General features: G+C 40.8%; 1 protein-coding gene across 1 annotated transcript in view; it reads right to left on the bottom strand.

The window, feature by feature from the left end:
- LOC144262287 (follicle-stimulating hormone receptor) overlaps positions 1-23,875 on the bottom strand; it is a 160,894-nt gene that overhangs the window by 52,491 nt on the left and 84,528 nt on the right. Inside the window, exons 3-4 of the mRNA XM_077812013.1 lie at positions 7,930-8,004; positions 7,408-7,482 (exon numbers count right to left, since the gene is read on the bottom strand). Coding sequence (XP_077668139.1) covers positions 7,408-7,482; positions 7,930-8,004 — 150 coding nt within the window. The remainder of the gene's footprint in view (positions 1-7,407; positions 7,483-7,929; positions 8,005-23,875) is intronic.

The raw sequence follows: 23,875 nt of genomic DNA, 5'->3' as shown, positions 1-23,875 counted from the left end.
TTTCTTCTATGTATATTTCATATGAACATATACCACTAATCATAATCAATAAATGCAGTGAATTATTTTATAGTGAAAACAAGTATTCTTATTGTAAAAGAAACATGAGAATAAATGATGATAAATTGAATAGATTATTCCAGCAGCCTGTGATTTCTTTTACAGTGATAGGGCTAGTCTTTTCCATTGTGAAAATTCTAGTGGAAAATTTTCAACTGGTTTCAGTTGGCACAACAATTTATACTAAAGAAGTAGGTAGATTTTGAATTATAGGGGTGAAATCTGGGATCTCGTGGTCAGTAACAAAACTCCCATTGACTTCAGTGGAGCCAGATTTTCACAATAAGTATTTAAGTTCTACATTGAGAAGATGCAAATGGGTTCCAAACAAATAACTGTGCACGCAAAATATGCAGTAGATAGTGGCATGTGCAGTTACTGGTTCTGTATGTGCAACTGTATATTTTTGGATTAACTATCACTTTGCACCTCCATTTGCATGTTTTGGCCTAAAGTGCACTTTTGAGGCACAGCCATGCATATGGGTTGGTGTGGTGTTGGGGGTGGTGTGGAGCCATACTGACCTAGTGGGACTTCAGGGATGCACAATCCTCCCCTGAGTTCTCTGATGCATGCTGGCAGGTGAAGGGGACGTGTTGCTTTGTTTGACTACATAACTGATAGAAAACATCCTCTAACTAAAAGGAAGTAAGAGAGGGGTGGAACATGGCTCCAACCCAGTATATGCTGAGTAACTCAGTTAACCTCTTGATGACCCCTTTACTACAATCTGTGTGATCAAAACATAGGCTCCCATCCTTCAAAATGTAATCCTAAATGTTTACATAAAAGCAGTTACGTTTTGTCCAGTTGGGATTTTTCTAAAGTGCTGGCCAGTCAATGCTTTCTGTCCTTTTCCTGTCTTGCTCTTGTGTCTCTTTCTCCTTTCTCATATTGCCTCCATCTAACATGTTTAGTAGAAAGAGGAATCTTAATAGCTTCTCTAGTTCTCTAGTGAAAGGTGCTTGTAGAAGGAAAATAAAATCCAGATTTGGCAGCGATACCAGAAACAACCTCTTCTCTTTCCAAAGGTACTTGGAAATGACAGAAAGATGTTCTAGTCTGACGCTTTGCTTATCAAAGAACAGTTTGTCCTTCCCAGCTCACTGTGGACCATACAATCTGCTAAAATATATAGCAAAGTATCTGGTAAGAAGAGACACATCTCCTTTGCTAAGCCCCTCAGCTGGGAGTTTGTACAGACAACACAGACTGAGATGAAACACAGCATTATGTTGAAAGACAGCAGACTGACAAGGTTTCCTTTTCTCACTCCATAATGTAGGCTTGTGGTTCCAGGTGGCTGCTGAGCTTGTACTAACACCCTTAAATTCCACATATTGCAGTTGTCCCATGATTCCTTCCTACTGCCATTCACAAGCTGAAATGCCAGAACCCCAAATAGACAGGAGAAATTGAAAAATTACTAAAGGGGGAAAAATGACAAAATTTCATCAGGATTGCACTGAATACATGACAGCACAGAAAAGAGATGTCATCTTCTGTCTCCAGATTCTTCTATCCACCTGACATATGCCACTGGTGCTGGATATGCTGGTAGCTGATTTATTACACTGTACTCCTGTGGCTAAGGCATGGGTTCTGGTTAGAAGAGTGAGAGGCACAATGTGACTTCCACTATTAGTTGAAGAGTGTGCTAAAGTCATAGAAATGTCAAACTCCAGGTGTGTCACTTTGATGGATGAACTAGATGAGAAAGTATTCTACAAAGGAGATCCATTGAAGCAAATGATGTTTACAAAAGTGTAATCCTCTGAGGCTTGTTACTGTTTTAAAATGCTTTCCCAAGCTTTAACTCATACGGAAATGAGTTTAAATATGACTTGGGTCTTGGAACTTGAAAAGGAAAGCACAGATGGAGGATAGCATTCAATTGACTAATCATACAAGTATGGCTAATGCTTTCTCTACCACCCTTGACTCTTTTGACCCTTTCCTCTATGCAAAGTCTGCCTCACAATTCCCCAGCATCCATATCCTCAGCTCCTGTTCCATGTCACTGAATGCCTCTGCAGAAAGTCCGATGAGCAGGTGGATTTTCTCCACAAATCTGTTTTTTTGTCTTTTTAAGTTCTGCAGTCTTCCATATCACCCTTATTCTCCTATGCCCACAAGCACTGTCACCTTTTGGCTACTTTCGATTCCAGTTTCAATCATCCTTCTCTGCTTTCTGTGCAAGATCTTCTCTTGAGGGAGTCAGGAAGATAAAAATCTGCTATAGCCTTCCTCTTGCTCCTCTTCCCCTTGAATACTCTCCCCTTTCTTCCTTCTTACTGCCATTGACATTTCTTGTCAGGTTTCCACCACCTCTGATTCCTTTATCCATTCCAAAGACTCTTTCCCCTTCTGTCTCTTAACCTCCCTTGCTAACATTCTCTCCCTTACCTTCCTCATTAACCTTTGGTTCCTGTAAACAAATGCAAGCATCTTTGTTCTCCCCCACTCCTGAAAAACTGACCTCTCCATCTTCCCTTCATCCTTGAGTTCATCTTCATTATTTGCCCCCCCACTTCTCACTTCACACCTTTTTTGGGGTAGTGCCTTGTATCATTCCCCTTCTGATTGCTGGCTATGGGGGAAGGGCATCCCTTCACTCTAATGCTCTGGCTGCAATAATGTCCCCCGAGGATAGCTGTGTGAAAGTTAGAGCAGGCACCAGGGAATTACATTGGCCCCAGGACTGGGGGAGCACAATTAAGAAAGAAATGCTTTCAGCTGTATTTCCATTATTGTAGTGTGACAAAAACAGGTCTGGATCTCCTTTCATTTGCACCAGTTTCATGCTGGTCTAACTCCATTACAGTTACTCCTGATTAACATCACTGGGAGAGGAGAATCAGGCTTTTTGCATGCACGTTAAGGTTGATCTAATTTATGCTGACTATCGTCAGTTACAAGGAGCTGTTTTGGCAGTTGGGAATCACTGGGCTTAAGGGAATTCTGGCCAACCTCCTTTTCCACATCTGTTGTACCAACTGCCAGGAGTGGGAGGTGAAGCAGGAGATACCCAAAGAGTCCTCAACCCAGGGAATCCTCTAGTGGGGGTCTAAAAGGCCTCCAGGGCAGGTTCTGGGCCTGGAAATAAGTGGGAGGGGCTGATTCCACAAAGAGTGGCACTAGGTTCAGGAATTAATAAAAGAATACTGTCTTTTCAGGAAAACACTGTGATGAGCTTCTTCTGTTGGTCCTGGGGCCGGTTTTGTTCAATATCTTCATTATTGATCTGGAGGATGGCGTGGACTGCAACCCTCAGCAAGTTTGCAGATGACGCTAAACGGGGAGGAGTGGTAGATACGCTGGAGGTTAGGGATAGGATATAGAGGGACCTAGACAAATTAGAGGGTTGGGCCAAAAGAAATCTGATGAGGTTCAACAAGGACAAGTGCAGAGTCCTGCACTTAGGATTGAAGAATCCCATGCACCGCTACAGACTAGGGACCGAATGGCTAGGCAGCAGTTCTGCAGAAAAGGATCTAGGGGTTACAGTGGACGAGAAGCTGGATATGAGTCAACTATGTGTCCTTGTTGCCAAGAAGGCTAACGGCATTTTTAGCTGTATAAGTAAGGGCATTGCCAGCAGATGGAGGGACGTGATCGTTCCCATCTATTTGACATTGGTGAGGCCTCATCTGGAGTACCGTGTCCAGTTTTGGGCCCCACACTACAAGAAGGATGTGGAAAAATTGGAAAGCGTCCAGTGGAGGGCAACAAAACTGATTAGGGGACTGGAACACATGATTTATGAGGAGAGGCTGAGGGAACTGGCATTGTTTAGTCTGCAGAAGAGAAGAATGAGGGGGGATTTAATAGCTGCTTTCAATTTCCTGAAAAGGGGTTCCAAAGAGGATGGCTCTAGACAGTTCTCAGTGGTAGCAGATGGCAGAACAAGGAGTAATGGTCTCGAGTTGCAGTGGGGGAGGTTTAGGTTGGATATTAGGAAAAACTTTTTCACTAGGAGGGTGGTGAAGCACTGGAATGGGTTACCTAGGGAGGTGGTGGAATCTCCTTCCTTTGAGGTTTTTAAGCTCAGGCTTGACAAAGCCCTGGCTGGGATGATTTAGTTGGGGATTGGTCCTGCTTTGAGCAGGGGGTTGGACTAGATGACCCCCTGAAGTCCCTTCCAACCCTGATATTCTTGATTCTGTGTCACTACCTGGGCTGCAGGCATTTGAGGTTAGGTGGGGGCAGGGCATGGGGTGTGAACAAGGAAGAGATTTAGAAGATGGTGCTGCCAGTGACTCAGGGATTCAACCCTTGCTTCATTCATTTGGATACTTCTGATGCTATACCTGATGGAGCAAGAGGTAGGTGTCCTATTCATCTTATTAACGGCACACCATAATAGTAGAGATGGAACTTTGGCTATTGAATCTTGCCTTAGAAAAGTAAAATGCTCTGACCTGAGTATAACTGATTCTACCAACTGAAACTATATGCTAGAGCAAAACCTTATAATTTCTTATCTTAAGGGAAAAAAATCTAATTCCCAATTTAATTCAAAACTCTGAACAAAAATGAAAAGTGGGGGGAGCTTGTCAGTAGAATCCGAGCTGGCAGAGGTTCTCCGGATTCTATAGATTAGATAAACCTGACAGAATAACTGACATTAGTAGAATGAAACAACATCATAACAAGGTCTAAAAGCTACCAAATGAAACGGGAAGATTACACTTATTAGGGGTGCGGAGCAGCAGGGTATGCGAAAGGGTTGCTGAGATTAAACTATAATTTACTGAATGAAAAAGAGCAAAATCCAGCTGGCTGACAATTACAGCAACTAGACATGATGGGAAGGGAATGTAGTGTAAACCTTATTTAAAAATCAATAGATAATTTTCCCACATGTTGCAATATGAAAGGCGAGAAGTTAAGGTAAAGGGAAAAAGTACCTGCCAACAAACACTATTTGGAGAAAATAAAAATCAGATCAACAAATTTACTCTTAGTTCTGTAGTTTAAGCACATTTCATGAGTTTTTTGAAAATCACTTTTGGTTTCTCAGTGAAGTGTGTAACATTCTGATGAACTACACTAGTTTTTCATCTATGCTATCACCTGATCAGCATGAAATAAAATCACAAGACTATATTGGTGCAACATTTGTAAATATATAACTACAATGCAATAAAGATAATACAGAAATCACAGAGTACAGCAGCTCAAGCCATGTATTTCCATTTACCAGGGTTTAAATAATGAATGTTTGTGCAGCTTTAAATTGCTACAACTCAGCCCAAAGTCTATGATACCATCTGCTGGACAGAACTTAGCAGTGGCCTATGAGGCAGAAAGTCCACTAAGGGGAGGCTACTGCTGCCTCAAATGTCCACAATTACTTCGCTGTTCAGGAGGCCAGTGTAGCAACCAGAAAATGGGCATTAAAAAGACCTGTCCAGGGGTATGTTGACTCAGCTGTCAGCAGGTATCTAAAGTGGTATCCATGTAAACAGGGATCAATTTTGAACAAGTGATGGTGCTGTCCCAAGAGCCAACAAAAACCCAAGCTCCCATAAAGAGGAGAAAATTGAGTAGGTGTACAAAGATAATATTACTCAGTGCTTAAGATGCTTGCAAGAGCTTTTCTTTATTACGTGTCCAGTTCCAACTGACTGTGTATAACAAGAGCTTCACACCAGATCATGATTAGTATCAGGGACAGACAACTCAGAGAGAGACTACTAGAAGATCCCAAAATAACCCTTGAGAAAGCAATTAGCATTTCCAAGCAAAATAAGTCACCTAGTCCAGACTGGAGTTTATGGAGGGTGGACACTGCTCTGACACTGTGGACATGGTAAAGAATTCATAATACTACAGGAAAAGAGACCTAAAGCAGAAAGGCATGTGGAGCTCAAAGCTGGAAACCACCAAAGACAGAACATGGCACTGCACACACTGTGGCAAACAACACAAGCCACAAAAACCCATGGCATATGGAAAAAGATGCAAGAACTACAATGGATTACAACACTTTGCAAAAGCTCTGCTTTATTCTAAGTCCAGTCCCAACTAGCTGTGCTAAACAACAACAAGAGCTTCTCAGCACCCTGCCCAGACTCTCTTTAAGGGCTGAGCTTCCCAAACAGACACAATCCCACAACTATAAGAATGATTTGATGTCTAGTGAATGTGTCCTTCAGTGACTTGTGAGGATCAAAACATTTTGCTTATGACAAAACAAGTTCAGAGGTACTTTAACAGGGTAATAATGAGCTATCTACTGGTACCTCTCAAGGTTCACAGCACTTGGAGTCTGATCCAAATCCCACGGAAGTCAAAGAAAGTCTTTCCATTGACATCAGTGGGCTTTAGATCAGGCCCTTCATTGACCAGATAATTTTAATCGCCTGTCCATATTGCACATTATATTTTTCTGGTTGCAACAATGGGACCAAATCCATTCAGGAGAGCCAACCTGACAAGGAAAGGGTAACTTTTCATGTATGTCTGTGCAGATGCCTTTAAGGATTTTTTCTATCTAGTAACCAGTTGTAATACAGAATTTAGTGGCCTTGGATTTCTAAAATTAGCTCGCTAACTCCCTATTTACACTCCTAACTAAAAGAAGTCTCAGCTGAAGATGTATTGTGCACCCACAATGTTTACTGAAGTAAATGGGAAATGTGCCTGCTCAGTTTCTGAAAGTCAGTCCACTTTTACCTAGGAGCTTAAACAATGGTTTAGGTGTCTAAACGTAGACACCCACATTTGAAAACTGTGGCCAATGGGACTGCTTACATGAGTAAGGCAAGCAATTTTAGGCTTTTATCTTTAGGGGTGTGGGTTAGGGCATGAAAAAATTAATGTGATATCCTGGACTATCTCTGGCTGTACATCAAAGATGACCCAGGGATCTTATTTAAATTTGCAGCCACTAAACACAATTACTGTTAAATAGAGTCCATTGGATTTCATTTGTTTTCTAATACACAGCTGTGGAGAGATCATCAGTCAGATTAAGGTCTCATGCTAAAAGATGCAAGAATATTTTTGGATTATACTTCATTTTAAGGGCAAATTTAATTATCACTGAATTATGATGACATCCCCATGGGAGCAGATATGGCAACTGCAGTAGTGCAAGCGACATTCACAATGAGGAGCGCTATTTAAATGAAAATAAAATTAAGCTGAATACCAAATGAACTCATATTAAAAGGATTTAATCATCCAATGCCAAGTATAAATGAAAGCCATTGCTGAAACACTGCCATTGTTGAAAGGAAGCAGAGTGAAAATGTTTATGAACATTTGTATAAAAGATAATTGAAATACATTCATATTGTTTCAAACAATTATCATAATTACAAGTAGAAAAATTCTTACAGATATTTGAGGCTTGGAAGATTCTGAAAGGCGTCTTTGTCAATGTATACAAGGTTATTTGCTTTTTCAATTCTTCTGCAAAAGGAGAAAATAAAACATTACAGCAAATGGATCAGTGCCTTTTTAAATAGATCCAGGGCTTTTCTTAGATAGAGGAGAGCAATAAATTTGGGGGCATTTCTGACAGGGGATAACTCTACATGCCTCCAAAGGAGCAGCCAGTCAGAACCTAGCAGAGTCAGAATCCCAGCCCTCTACCTATTTTACCATATTGCCAATAGTTGAGGAAGTGTTTTAGATCAAAGAGTGAGACTGTTGAGGGCAAGAGATGAGGGAAGCATCTGGTTGAAAAAAGAAAGGGGCGGTGGGAAGAGAAGGACGTAGACAGATGAAAAGAGAGATCCCAAACATACATGTGTGCATTTGAATTTTTAAAGTACATCTGAACCAAACCCTTTGATATCTGGCCACCACTAGTCCTTAGATTTCTATCCTACGATCTTATGTTGCTCACTTACTTACATTTCATGTAGTTTGGGAAGGTTGGAAAACACATTAGCTTCTATGACTTCCAAGGCATCATTCTGGGAGATCTCTCTGTGGAGAAAAGAAGTTGAGATATTTCATGCAATGCTACAAGTGAAAAGATAAACCAAAGAAGTATGGGTATTTGGTGAAGAATGATACCTAGAATTTATATGGAACCTTTCATCCACAGGCCTCAAAGTACTTTATGAAGGAGGTAAGTATCATTAGTCCCATTTTATAGATGAGGAAACGGGCCCAGAGAGGTGAAGCAGGCATGTGGCAGAGCTGGGAATAGATGCAGGTCTGCTGAGTCCCAGTCATGTGCTCTATTCACTAGACCATACTGCCTCCCAAATGTATTCTAAATTTTGACAGGTGCCTGCACATATGAAATTACAGTGCAGAATCTATGGGCCACAGACTGTTTACTGGATCTCACTGACTTTCACTGGATCTCACTGTTTACTGGATCATCACTGAATGTTAATATTGATTTAGCCAAAACTTTCATAACCTTATGATGGGGAGACGGGAACTTTAAATGTAATAGCTCTGAAGAGGTAGGATTTTTGATTCCATAGTAACACATACTATAATTTCGTCCTGGTGTAAAATGTTCAGCTTACTTTAAAAATTTTATAGCAAACACATTTCCAGAGTTCTGCTGTCAGAAGGCAGGAAGCCACAGAGGTGGTACAGCTCTCCCGTCCCCAGCAGAAAAATCTGAAGAAAGCTCCACCTAATCTAGCTCATGATATTTATATGTGAGTGATGCCTCTTATGTATAGTTTCAAAATCGCAGAACAAAAATGGGTACAGTTTTCTTTTATGAGCTGAAACTGCAGCTGTGCCAGAATACATGCAGCTGAACACCACCCTTTGCTCCACTTATCTCTGGGGGAGTTTCAGCCCATGGTGTAACTTAGAGTATCCACAGGACTGCTTTATATTACACCAGTTTGTTATGGTCACCAAAAGGCTACCAGAGAGAAATTGCCATACTGCAACATGCTCTGGCCAAGCCCTCTATGTTGAGGGGCATCAGGAGAGGCAGGCTAGAGCTGGCTATTCCAGAGGGTTACCAATCTGCCAGTTTAGAGATCAGAACAAAGGATCCATTTCTCAGGCTTGGAACTGGTCCATGAAGTACATTTTGAGATTCGGATGTAACTCACTAATGGGAGGACACACCAGCACACAGCTGCCAAATGAAGCCCTGTGAAATGGGTCATATTGTATATCGGATACCCCTTAATTATGGTTATTTTGTTCTTTTGAAATTAAGGTAGCTATTGCAAATGGATTCATACAAGGCCCAAAGTAAAACAGTAAGAGACAGTAACTATAGGTAAGAGATCAATTATAAAAATAGTTAAAAACTAATATATATGAAATATCCCTCTTTGTTTTGAGCAGCCACTGAACTATGCCTACCAAGTAGGCTGCCCATTAAAAAAAAAATCTTGCCTGCCTCTTTATTATGTATTTTGTTTGTTTGTATTCAAATAAAAAAGCACCACTTTTTTTAAACATTAGCAATTCAGATCTTGTCTACTCTCAAAAACTCTACAGTGACTGGAGAACAAATGAATTTATGGTATCCCAAGAGACTGACTGATGAGCAATTGAGAAAGGACATGATTTTACCCACACTGCAATGGTAATTGCATTTATTTAGCTGAGGGCTTTATTGCTACAGAATCCTCACCTCACATACCAGCTCCTCCTTATTATTTATTTATATTACAGTTGCACCAATATGCCTCAGCTGAGTTTGGGGCTCCACTGTGGTATGAATTATAGGAACATATAGTAAGAGACCCTGCTCCAAGGATCCTACAACCCAAATAGACAAAACTTGGGAGGGAAGACAGAGGCACAGAAAAGTGAAATGGCCATCAAGGGTTAAAATCAGTAAGTTAATGACACAGCTGGGAACAGAAACCAGGTGAGTCCCGATCCACTGTCCTAGCCATTGGATTATGCTGCCTCCAGAGTTTACTATAGTGTACAGAATTAAATCCAACCAAAATATTTTCCATTCCATTCTCATCTTCTCACGATGACATATAAAATATGCATGATGAGTAATCACCTTTTATTGTATATTTATATGATACTGCAAACTGCTTGCTCAAGTACACTTTAAAAGACTGAATGAAACCAATGTTGTTTGAAGCAACCTTTTAAGAGTTCCTTTTATTATTATTATTAATTTATTATTATTATTATTATTATTTATGAACAGCACATTTGCTGCTTTGGGCAATCTAAAAATCTGTCATCTACAAAAAGGCAAATCCACAGAAAACGCAGAACATTTTACACCTCCAAATGAGATTAGTCAGGAGAAGTCCATGCTGCAAAACAGCACAGAGACAAAGGCTGCAGATTTATTTGCCCTTTGTGATGTAGGTTTTTTGCAGGGCACAATAAAGGCACCGAGATACAGTAAACTATACTATATGAGCTCTCCAACAGATGATGCTGCTGAGGTTAATAATGTTTCATGAGTTGACCCAATAAAATGTGTGAATCCAGTGCTGTGACAGGGCTGGAAAGTCTTATCTGGCATATATTTTGGATATGTTTTTAGAAGAATGCTTATTTATTAAATGGTTCTGTGCCAGAAGTATGCTTTTGACTTTGGGAAATTACAGAGGGTTTTGTGTTACTTTTAAGAAAACTGTTTAAAGGAGGTCAGGCTAAAGCTTGGGCTAAGCAGTCCACAATGTTTTCAAAAGGGGAGAGGAGACTAAATGATTAAAAAAAGAAAGGAAAGGAAGGAAGACAGAAATCTCTGGTTTTCTTTTAAAACGTTATTTTAAAAAAAATCTAACCACACCATTTGCACAAAATGGGGTTTTGTTCACCAAATGTTTGGGGAATAAATATTCACGTTCACATGCATATAACAGTATTTGTGTGCAAGCAAGAGTATTTGTTATTAGTTATCCACTGTCTGTCATTTGTTATTCTCCTGTTTAAAATTTTCATCCAACCAGGTAAGGATGAGAAACAACAGCACGATTTAGGTGACCAATCACACCCCACGAATAGCGAATGGAAGTGAGCAGTTTGCAAACAGCGCAATTGATGATGTTTGTTTTCATTAATTGATTAATAGTGATTAAATTAGTCACACTCCTAATCTGTTGATGGACAAAACACAAACATGTGACAATTGTTCTCTTGGCTGACACCGGGGATTGAACAGGGGAATCTCAAGAACTAAGAGTACGAAGCGCTAGACCTTAAGTGAAAGGACCGTCTGAAAACAACCACCTACTTTGTCGGTCAGGCACTGATGAGAACAGGTAATACACTAATAGCATATAATAGTGAGCTACGAACAGAAAAAAGGACTACACTTACTGGATAATTTATGTGCAATAAATAATACTATCTGCTTTAGTACCAGCAATCATTGCAAATCCAGATAGGAATTGAGGCATCATTTCTGATTTATACAAGTTTTTGCACAGGTATGTGCAGACAATCAGGAACAATTTCCAAAATATCAAAGGGGAAACAAACTAAAGCCCTGTTCTTGCAAAGCACCTACATGCATGCTTATAGAATATCAGGGTTGGAAGGGACCTCTGGAGGTCATCTAGTCCAACGCCCTGCTCAAAGCAGGACCAATCCCCAATTTTTGCCCCAGATCCCTAAATGGCCCCCTCAAGGATTGAACTCACAACCCTGGATTGAGCAGGCCAATGCTCAAACCACAGAGCTATCCTTATTTTGCACCGTAAGTTTAAGTACACACGTTGTTTCATTGAAATCAATAGCACTACTCATAGTCTTCAAATTAATCATGTGCATTAAGTGCTCTGTTGGATCAGGGCCTAAACCAAGAAAGAGAATACAAGACAGATGTTTGTCAGAAGACATGATGCAAGTTTGTTTCTATGATTCTATTACTCAGGTACTTTGCTATGATTCTATTATTCTATGTTACCAAATGGGCTCAAAATTATGTTACTAGCTATGGACTATTACATTCAAGTTGGCAATACAAAGGCACTCTCTTGGCTGAAAGACTATATTTGTCTGGCAGGTTAAAGCCTCAAAACTCTTTCAATTCCAGCATGTTTCAAGAAAGAAGTGTCTCTTCTGTGGTGGATGTTTGTATTTTGTAGGAAACGGGTTTTACTTGCCTCTCCCAAAAGCCCACATCTTCACAATCATCTTCCCCAAACCAATTAATAGAATCATAGAAGATTAGGGTTAGAAGAGATCTCAGGATGTCATCTAGTCCAACCCCCTGCTCAAAGCAGGACCAATCCCCAACTAAATCATCCCAGCCAGGGCTTTGTCAAGCCAGGCCTTAAAAACATCTAAAGATGGAGATTCCACCACCTCCCTAAGTAACCCAGTCCATTGCTTCACCACCCTTCTAGTAAAATAATTTTTCCTAATATCCAACCTAGACCTCCCCCACTGCAACTTGAGACCATTGCTCCTTGTTCTGTGTTCTGCCACCACTGAGAACAGCCAAACTCCATCCTCTTTGGAACCCCCCTTCAGGTAGTTGAAGGCTGTTATCAAATCTTCCCTCACTCTTCTCTTCTGCAGACTAAATAAGTCCAGTTCTCTCAGCCTCTCCTTATAAGTCATGTGCCCCAACCCCTAATCATTTTTGTTGGCCTCCGCTGGACTCTCTCCAATTTGTCCACATCCCTTCTCTAGTGGGGGGCTCAAAACTGGATGCAATACTCCAGATGTGGCCTCACCAGTTTCGAATAGAGGGAAATAATCACTTTCCTCGATCTGTTGGTATCGGGGCAAGGTTGCAGAAGATTGGCGAGGAGCTAAGTGGTGGACTGAGTATGTGACTGGATGTAAGCGGAGGATGCAGGCAGTTTCAATTAACTTTGTCCAACAGACCCTGCCAAAAGACATTGTAGCATAGCTCAGCATATTTTTGCCTGTAAACAAGTCAGTTTATGTAATAAGCATAAATCGTACATATAAGAATGTAGCCAGCTGTTGACCCCATGTAACCCTGAGATAAGCACAGAGAATATAGCACTGCAGAGGACTTCCCCCAGTGGAGTCCTGCCTGGTCAACTGCCCCGAACGGCCAGAGTCCCCTGCAGCCCCTCCGCGCATCCTAGGGGCTCCCCGTGCAGATTGGAGTGTAAGTTCTTCCTTCCTTCAATAAAGCATAGTTTACTATTCTTAGGCCTGAGTGTCCTCCTTTCACTGGTATCTTCCCCCCCAGCCCTTGCGGGCACAGTTGGCAATGTTCCTACTAATGCATTTCAGAGTATGTGACTAGATTAATTTATTGCCACTTATCTTTTATTTTGTTACTTTTCCTCTTTGTTTTGATGGTTTGTCTATAATAATTTAGAAAATTTTGATCAGAAAAAAACCAAATGTCAAATTATTGAAATCCTCCAGGAAATGGAATTACCTTTCTCTGCCCAACTCTTGTGTAGTGTTATTTGTTTACACTGTGATGGCTTCACTCTTTATAATCAGATAATTATCCCTTGCATCCCATTCCCCTTTTCACATCCTGTCCCAATATTTCCTAAGCTAATCCTCAAATAATTGGCTCTAGATATTGCCAAACATTCAAAAATCATGAGTCAGAACTGCTCACCCTCCCCCACAAAAGAATGAGTTTGATGTTTAAAAAAGAGAGAGTTATAGATGATTCTTTTTATTTGCATTTGGGTTGTTGAGCTGCTAGGGTTCACGCAAGTCACATTTTCCAGTTATCCTCTACAACTATGAGAGCTGAGATTCTCATGAATGCTCCAGGAGCTGTGGCTTTTGTAAGAACACCAAATATCATGAGACACAGGATAGAATCACAAGAGTAGACAATACTGACTTAACCAGGAGATCTTCAGTGATCTAAAAATTAAAAAAAAAGAGTCCTACAAAAAGTTGAAACTAGGTCAAATTACAAAGGATGAATATAAAAAAATAACACAAGTATGTAGGGACAAAATCAGAATGGCCAAGGCACAAAATGAGATCAAACTAGCTAGAGACATAAAGGGTAACAAGAAAACATTCTACAAATATTTTAGAAGCAAGAGGAAGACCAAGGACAGGGTAGGCCCATTACTCAATGGGGGCGGGGGGGGAATAATAACAGAAAATGTGGAAATGTCAGAGGTGCTTAATGACTTCTTTGTTTTGCTTTTCACCAAGAAGGTTGGTGGTGATCGGATGTCTAACATAGTGAATGCCAGTGAAAATGAGGTAGGATCAGAGGCTAAAATAGGAAAAGAACAAGTTAAAAATTACTTAGACAAATTAGATGTCTTCAGGTCACCAGGCCTGATGAAATGCATCCTAGAATACTCAAGGAGCTGACTGAGGAGATATCTGAGCCATTAGTGATTATCTTTGAAAAGTCATGGAAGATGGGAGAGATTCCAGAAGACTGGAAAAGGGCAAATATAGTGCCAATCTAAAAAAAGGGAAATTAAGATAACCCAGGGAATTACAGACCAGTCATCTTAACATCTGTACCCAGAAAGATAATAGAGCAAATAATTAAGGAATCAATTTGCAAACATCTAGAAGATAATAAGGTGATAAGTAATAGTCCACATGGATTTGTCAAGAACAAATTGTGTCAAAGCAACCTGATAGCTTTCTTTGGCAGGGTAACAAGCCTTGTGGACGGGGCAGGGGGAGCGGTAGATGTGGTATATCTTGACTTTAGTAAAACTTTTGATACTGTCTCACATGACCTTCTCATAAACAAACTAGGGAAATGCAACCTAGATGGAGCTACTATAAGGTGGGTGCAAAACTGGTTGGAAAACCATTCCCAAAGAGTAGTTATCAGTCGTTCACAGTCATGCTGGAAAGGCATAATCAGTGGGGTCCTGCAGGGATCAGTTCTGGGTCTGGTTCTGTTCAATATCTTCATCAATGATTTTGATAATGGCATAGAGAGTATACTTACAAAGTTTCTGGATAATAGCAAGCTGGGAAGAGTTGCAAGTGCTTGGAGGATAGAATTAAAATTCAAAATGATCTCAACAAACTGGAGAAATGGACTGAAGTAAATAGGGTGAAATTCAATAAGGACAAATACAAAGTACTTAATTTAATGAGGAACAATAAGTTGTACACATACAAAATGGGAAATGACTGCCTGGGAAGGGGTACTGCAGAAAGGGATATGGGGGTCATAGTGGACCACAAGTTAAATATGAGTCAATAGTGTAATACTGTTGCAAAAAAAAAAAGCGATCAGCATTCTGGGATGTATTAGCAGGAGTGTTGTAAGCAAGACACGAGAAGTAATTCTTCTGCTCTACTCCGTGATTAAGCCTCAACTGGAGTATTGTATCCAATTCTGGGCGCCACATTTCAGGAAATATGTGGACAAATTGGAGAAAGTCAAGAGAAGAGCAACAAAAATGATTAAAGGTCGAGAAAACATGACCTATGAGGGAAGATGGAAAAAATTGGGTTTGTTTAGTCTGGAAAAGAGAAGACTGAGAGGGGACATGATAGCAGTTTTCAAGTACATACAAGGTTGTTACAAGGAGGAGGGAGAAGAATTGTTCTTCTTAACCTCTGAGGATAGGACAAGAAGCAATAGGCTTAAATTGTAGAAAGGGAGGTTTAGGTTGGACATTAGGAAAAACTTCCTAACTGTCAGGGCGGTTAAGCACTGGAATAAATTGCCTAGGGAGGGAGTGGAATCTCCATCATTGGAAATTTTTAAGAGCAGGTTAGACAAACACCTGTCAGGAATGGTCTAGATAATACTTAGTCCTGCCATGAGTGTAGGGAACTGGACTAGATGACCTCTCGAGGTCCCTTCCCATCCTATGATTCTGTGATCATATAGGAAGAACAGTACAAAAGAATGGCATCTAGTTTTTTATAGCAGTACACATACATACAAACACCATTAGGGGAAAATTCTATTACTAATTCTAATACATTAAACGAAGTAGTGAAGCTGCGAACAGCAGGTGCCTCATATTGGCACAGTATACTCTCAGAAGGAAAACTGAAAACCTCTTACTCTTCTGATTTGGCTGTAAAACTAACTTCCCAAGTTTATGAGCAGACTTTGAATATTCACCAAAGCTGAACATACAAGTGTGTCACCCCCACATCAGTGAAAATAAATCACAAGAGATTTTTTTTAACCATTTCAGACATTAGTTCATGTTTTCTTAATTAATCATTGTGACATAAAAGAAGGAGTTGATTAAGAGTGGCCGGTCTGGTGCCTCTTAAGCCAATCATGGGAAAAACAGTATATATGAATAAATATATTAACAACAACAATTGCAAACTTATTGCACAAAGATTTTTTGTCAGATGCCAACCTTATGTTCTTTCTACAAACATCTCTAAAGCAGTGGTTTTCAACCTGTGGTCCGTGGACCCTGGGAGTCTGCAGATCATGCCTAATATTTCCAAAGGGGTCTGCACCTCCTTTTGAAATTTTTTAGTTGTCTGTGAATGAAAAAAACATTGAAAACCACTGCCCTAAAAAGCCTTCAGCCTCCCTTAGTCTGAGTAACACTTTCTCTGCGCAGTGCCTATTTCTGGCACAAGGATTCCCCTTTTGTTTGTTCTCTACAGACTCATTTTCTCTCTCCACAATAATAAGTAATTATTCTGGTCTTTTCTGCCTTATTTATGACTTGTTCCTGCAAACATTTATACACAAGCTTAACTTTAGGCTCAGTGAGTAACTTTAGTGAGTTATCTCACTGAAATCCTATTGCATCGATATCTACAGAATTGGGGCCTTTGGTTGTAATCTCCTTCAGAGAACGACCTCTTCTTTTATTCTTGTAAAGTGACTTCCACATTTATGCCATTATATTATAATACACAGACACAATAAAATCCTAGCAAAGAGCTAGTGTGCATTTCAAAGACTTTGGGAAGAAGGAGGACTATAATGATGACATACAAACTGCAACACTGCACTTGGGACAAAACTGTGTCCAGCCGTCACCCAGAAACCTGGGACAACTAAACACACCTCCTACGGCATGCCCTTTACAGGCAGAACTTCCCCACTCACAAGCACTCTGAGACTTCATACAAACAAAGAAACCTTTATTAGAGGAAAAGGGACACAATCAAAACCTGGGGAAAACACAGTAAAAGAAATATATATGTAATGAAAGAGGAAAATACATTCCTCCTCCCAGTAACTTGGCAGTAATGTATCTAAATTCCTTCCCTCCTGCCAGAGAGAACATTCCACAGGTAATAGTCCATTGACCACACCTCACCCACCCACCAAACCCACGCTCAGTTTGGATCTGCAAGTAGCACTAGTCCAAGTGTCTCCTTGTAGGGGTGTCTCCCGTCTACCACCTAGCTTAGTGAGCAAACTTTATTAAGAGGCTGGGTAGGCGGGAATTTACCACAGTCCACTGAGCTCTGTTGCTGTCCTCTGCATCTCTTGCTACAGAGTCTCTGCACCATCTCTCACAGCAAAGTCCTCACTCTTTGCGGTTTCCCACAGCACAGTACACATGGGAGGACGGTCAGGAACACTTAGGCTCTTTGAACAGAGTCCTCACTGCTTAGAAGCAGGTGCTTTGCCACAAAGCAAAACTCTGTCCCTTCTCTGGGAGCACACTACTCGCCCCCCCCGAATCCACATTTATACCTAGTTATGGTGACTCCCAAAGTGTCACAAGAGGAATTGTGGGTAGGTAGCTTATACAAGTGAAGTTCTCCAGGACAGCACTTTTCTCTTTTCAAGACCTGAGGGAGTAGAAAGCTCTTTCCCGTCTGGAGCTTCTGGCAATAGGGTTTACAGAAAGAGTTGCTTGCTTATAGCACTGAACAAGAAACTTTATTAGAATACAGAACACAGCACTGTCCCCAGTGTTGCCATGTCTCATTCCCTGCTGCACAGGACATTTCCCAACCCACTCCTGACTTCCCGCTACCGATTTAAAGAGAGACTCCAATTATGGTATCCTTAAACCACACCAACCTGGTAGAACAATGAAGTTTTCTATAACATTTTGAAAAAAAAAGACATTTTTCATGAGAAACCAATAAATTTGACGTCAACAATTTTGAGAAAATTTTAATTAAATAAACCCATTTTTAATCAAAAATAGTTTTTGTTAAAAAAATTCCTATTAGCTCTAATAAATAACTGCGATTGTCTGCATTGGAGAAAGTAAAATCAGCACTTAATTTGGGCTGTGGGAGATTGTACATGTTGTGGTAGTACACACAGAGCCCAACTGATTTCAGTGGTTTGGGGTCTGTATTTACACTGACATTCTTAACTTTAGAAAATGGCACTCTTTTCTGGACCATGACCCCCCGCTTTTAAAAAAATAAATAAATGAAAGCTGCTGCATCGTGTTTGTGGAGAATCCCTTGAGATTTAGGCTGTGTCTACACTAGAGACCTTACCGTGGCACAGCTATATCGATGCAACTGTGCTGCTCTAAGATCTCTTGTGTAGCCACTCTATGCTGATGGGTGAGAGCTCTCCCATCAACATAATTAAACCACCCCTAATGAGCAGTGGGAGCTATGTTGATGGGACAAGCTAAGACATGATCTTAGTAAAGCTCAGTTACCCAAAGTACTATACACACACATATTCAGAAAAGCAAAATACAACTCAGCAGATGAACTATGGGAGCAGTTGAGTTTTCAGATTCTCAGGAATGTTTTAGAAAAACACTGCATGCCTAATTAAAAAATAAAGGCTAATTGCTACATCATCCATCCATGTTGTCGAAAATAGTGATACATTCCACACACAAAGAGCAACCCATATACTTTGAGACTAGGTAACTTATTTTAGATTAAGGAAAATGAAGAAGAAATATAAAACTCCAGTATATTTCTCATGCTGTAAGATCATTTTCAGTTAATTAACATCCCTCCAGAAAGGTGGCCCTTTTAAATTTAAAGTGTACGTACACAAAAGACAAAAACAGAAATAGCTACGTACTCTTCATTCTTTGATAGAATAAAGTAAAGGTTAAAGTCTTTATGCTGCTAATCAATTAGCTATGGGGACATTATGCTTTTTTTACAAGCTTGGTTCCCATTCAATATTAATGTACAGCAGAGCTCCAAAATGGTGCAAAACCCTAAAAAGGTGCTCTTCTTTTGGGGGAAAGAGTGACTTGATTTTGATTTAGCTTAAACACAGTCCTAATTGATTTAAGATAAATCAATATAGGGCAGGTTTATATTGATTTCAGAGTGTCCAGACAACCTTTTGTAGTGATTTAACTAAATCAATTTTAAATCCCACCTTTAATTAAACCAGTGAAATTTAGCATGTATGCCAGCCCTGATTTGCAAAAGAGGGTATCTAAGGCATTTAATTCGGAAAATACATTAAAGGCAATTTTAAGTTGACAACAGTGACTGCATTTTTGCTCACCTACTGCTGTAAACTCTGCCAGCCTACAAGTGCATTTAAGGACTTGAGTGGTATATAGGACTTTATGTGAACTTTTTGCAACAGCATACAGTAAGTTCAAGTATTTCTGCTGTTCAGTACAATACCATCTACCATACAGACATGTGATCCTGCTGAATGCATTTAATCTCTCAGTTCTCTCCACTTCAAGGAGAACAGCAAGCTCATATACCATGTGAGACCACTAATTTGTTATAATTTGGTTTTTCTTATAAACAGGTGCTCACATACTTAGCATGAGTGGCATGTTTTTTGTGTGCATGTATTTTTAAATGTTTTTTGGCAAGGGAAGGAAGTGGCAGTTCTGTGCTCAATAGTGACAGAAATACCCTTTTTGTTTGTGCTCATATTTGAAAAATAATGTAAAGTGAAGGTATTACTTGTGACAGGAACTGGACCAGCAGCCCTGGAGACTGAAGTCCTCCATTTATCCCCAGAAGAGGTAAGGCCGAGCCAGTGACAGGGCAAGCTTCCAATAATGCCTCATTAGTATGATTGGAGCACACTAATGGGTGGGAGGCTAGCCTTTCAACCTTTGGCCAACAAGGTTGCCAATTCGTGTCAATTGTGGCAGTGAGTTGAGATATGGACAACTGCTCACTAGGCATTCCTGCTTTGAGCAGGGGGTTGGACTAGATGACCTCCTGAGGTCTCTTCCAACCCTAATCTTCTATGATTCTATGAATTGGATTGAGATCATCAACTCATTTTACACAGGCCACTGTGTAATTTTCCATCAGAAAATAAACTTTATGGCCCAGCAACCTGAGCTGTATTTGAGAAGGTGACTTAGAAATGCAAGACTTTGTATTCCATTATCTCTTACCTAAGTTATCTGTCATTTATCAAACTTATTCTAATATGTTTTGTGTATTTTTTTAAAAAAACCTTTTTTATCCTTTAGCTCTAAAATTATACATAAATTAAAGAACAGAAAAATAAAAGAGTAAAAATGAGGATGGAGGGAAAATGTGGTAGCAAAGGAAAAACTTCCTTGTTGCATATTACAACTTCATATGAATTTGAATGAATTATATTTTTAATTTGTACGGTCTAGCTGCATAAGTGGTTTTCTAGCAGTATTGTCTCTTTAAATATATGACTCCATCCAGAATTACCATCGTAACTTGCTTTCTAATTAGCCTTCCATCGCTAACCATCAATACAGTTAGACAAGGTCAGCGCTGGAGTAAGCCCTATAGATTTTTTTAAAAGCCTATAGAGAGTCAGTAACAGCAAGAAAGAAGCAGACTATTGAACAATCTCTACCCAAGGCTGGATACTATTACTTTATTACTTGCTGTCTGTGTAAACAAAAAGACATGTCCAAAGGCAGAAAGCTTTTAACCTGCCAACAACTACACAAGATATGGAGATGAGAAGTGTAATTAAGATTTGCACTTTTAAAAGGAGACATCTCCCTTTTATTATGCTGGGCCTGATTCTGATCTCACATTAGCATAACTCAGGAGTAACTACTAAAATCAGTGGAGTTACACTGTGTAAATCTAATGTAATGAAATCCTCTGTGTCTGGAGGATTTAACTCTAGGGAGTGTGACACTGGAGAGCTTCTGTCCTCACTGCATCATAGCACTTATATATTTCTTGTCTTAAATATTGACCTCTTTGGGGGGCTTTCCTTTTTGTGACCAGGAGCAGTTGCTATCACTGGCATAATATTCTACTCACATTACAGTGATTCTTCCTGTTGCTGATATGCTACGTCTCATTCTGAAAGTACAGCACCTGGTAACACAGTAGTCTGAAAACATATGGTCTTAACCTATATCTACTTTGCAATTGGGTTATGTTTTTGCAGCCTGTGTAGACATACCAGAGTTAGCCTTAATCTACGTAGTTTAAGTACCAACATCAGTGAAGTTGAAACAGTATGGGCTTCAGGATAGGCTGTAAAAGTTTGCCTGGGACGCTGGGTCAGAGTTCTCTCTAATTTTCCCCATGTGTAGACATAATTTTGTTATGTGCACCAATATGGAGGTGATGTGTGGCACATCACCTCCATATTGGTGCATATAACAAAATCCATGTGGCAGAGATGGGGCCGAGGGGTTCGGAGTGTGGGAGGGGACTCAGGATTGAGGCAGAAGGTTGGGTGGGGGGGAGGTGAGGGTTCCGGCTGGGGGTGCGAGCTCTGGGATGGGGCCGGGGATGAGGGACTAAGGGCTGGGGCAGAGGGTTGGGGTGCAGGGGAGGTGAGGTGGTGGAATCTCCTTCCTTAGAAGTTTTTAAGGTCAGGCTTGACAAAGCCCTGGCTGGGATGATTTAATTGGGGATCGGTCCTGCTTTGAGCAGGGGGTTGGACTAGATAACCTCCTGAGGTCCCTTCCAACCCTGATATTCTATGATTCTATGATTCTATGAGGGCTCCATCTGGGGCTGCGGCCTCTGGGGTGGGGATGAGGGGTATGAGGTGTGGAAGGGGGCTCTGGGCTGGGGCAGGGGGTTGGGGTGCAGGGGGGAAGGGCTCCCGCTGAGGGTAAGGGCTCTGGGGTGGGGCCAGAGATGACAGGCTGCCCCGGGGCTATGGCAAGGAGAGAAGACTCCTTCTGTCTCTCTCTCTCCCTGCAGCAGCACCTGGGTTGGGGGGGAGAGGCACCTTTCCCCACCGTGGCAGCTTTGGGGCTGGGGCTGCAGGATAGGCACCTCTCTCCCAGCTGCAGCAGGTCTGGGGCTGGGTAGAGCATCTCCCCTCACTGCAGCAGCTCCAGTGTTGTGTGCTTAATAAGCCGCTGTGTGGCCACGCAGCTTAGAGGGTACTTAGTCCTGGGTACTTACTCAGGTAGGTTGCTCACAGTACTGAGGCTTTGCTGCTATTGGTTTCTCAACTAACTCGAATCTTGCTAACTTGGTTATGTTTACATGCACTGCAATCACTCCTGTGATTATGATACAACTATACTGGTAGAGGCTTTCCTTGTACTCTAGGTTCCATTAATATGAAAGAGGCAACTTGTACAGCCAGATATCATGAATACATATGGTAGCTGGGAACACACGGAAAAATAGACTCACTTTTAAAAATGATGTGTGTCTAGGTTCAAATTTTAAACGCTGGGAAGAGTTCCATTGAGTGCCTTTCAAGAAACACACCTTATAATACGAAAGAGAGCAAATACTGCATTCTGCTTCTAAAATCTTTTGTTTTGGTGATTAAAAATTTGGGAACAATTCAACAGGAGCCATAGAAATGGTTGAATTTAGGACATCCTAGTTAGTTTTCCAGTGCTTGAAAGATTTTTCACATCTGGCCGACTCTTTAAAGCCAGTTCTGAAAACACACGTGCTTAACTTTAAACATGCAAGTGGTCCCACTGTATTCAGTGTGCTGTTAGAATGCTTAAGCACATGCATAAATCTTTGCAGGATTGGGGGTTCAAAGTCTGAGGCCTGAATCTCCTTTCACTTATATCAGTCAAATATCAGTGTAAGTGAGATCAGAATAAGGGAATTCACTGCCAAAAAGTATTAGTTAAAGATTTCATGAAGGACATTTCATAACTAATTATAATATAATGTCCCTACCTTTAAAGAAGTAGCTAGAAAAATGCTTGGAATTGTGGACTGTTAAACCTCACTTCAGTTCCAGGTAAATTGCTAAAAGTGATAATTAAAAATAAAATTATAAAACATGTAGATGAAGATGATATGATGAGGGTAAGCCAGCATGACTTCTGTAAAGGAAAATCATACCTCTCTAATCTACAATAATTCTTTGAACAGGTCACACAGATTCTGGAGAAAAGAGAACAAACTGATATATTTTATACGGACTTTCAGAAAACCTTAGAGAGAGTCCTTCAAAAGAGGGTAAGAGATAAGAAACAGCAGAGATAAATGAAGATTTTTCAACATGATCAATGTTTAACAGAATTGGTACTCTTATTAATTTATATATTTATTAATGATCAGGGAAAGATAGAATGCACAATTAGCAAAATATGCGGGTGTGACGCAGCAGGGAGCAGGGTGGACTGACTGGGGAATGCCGTCTTGGTCTGCTGGGACTGCCTGCATGGGGATGGGAGAGCAGGGGATGACTCCACTGGAGTGACAGATTTCAGAGTAGCAGCCTGAGCCTGTAATCTGAGTTGGGAGGGGGTTGGACCCAGGTGACACCTTTGCCTGGGAAACTGGACAAAGGCTGGAGGAGGAGCCGGCGGGAGGAGGAGTGAGACTGGAGGAGGGGGGTTTTGGTTTCAGTTTTTTTGGTCGAATGCAGAGAACCCCAAGGCTGGGATCTAAACTCCCTGCCCCCCAGAAGGACTTGACTGAGTGGTCCTGGTTGTACCCACAAGCTCTGTTTTAGACTGTGTTCCTATTGTCCAATAAACCTTACATTTTACTGGCTGGCTGAGAGTCACGGTGAATCCCAGGAAGAGGGGTGCAGGGCCTGGACTCCTGCACACTCTGTGACAGCAGGGGACATAAAATTATGTAGGTAAGCCAGGTCTAAAATTCAGAGAGTGGATTAAATTCAGTGTCA

Source organism: Eretmochelys imbricata, chromosome 3 (assembly GCF_965152235.1).
Source record: "Eretmochelys imbricata isolate rEreImb1 chromosome 3, rEreImb1.hap1, whole genome shotgun sequence".
NCBI lineage: Eukaryota > Metazoa > Chordata > Testudines > Cheloniidae > Eretmochelys > Eretmochelys imbricata.
The sequence above is the reverse complement of the archived record's forward strand: the minus strand, read 5'-3'. Positions and strand labels throughout refer to the sequence as shown.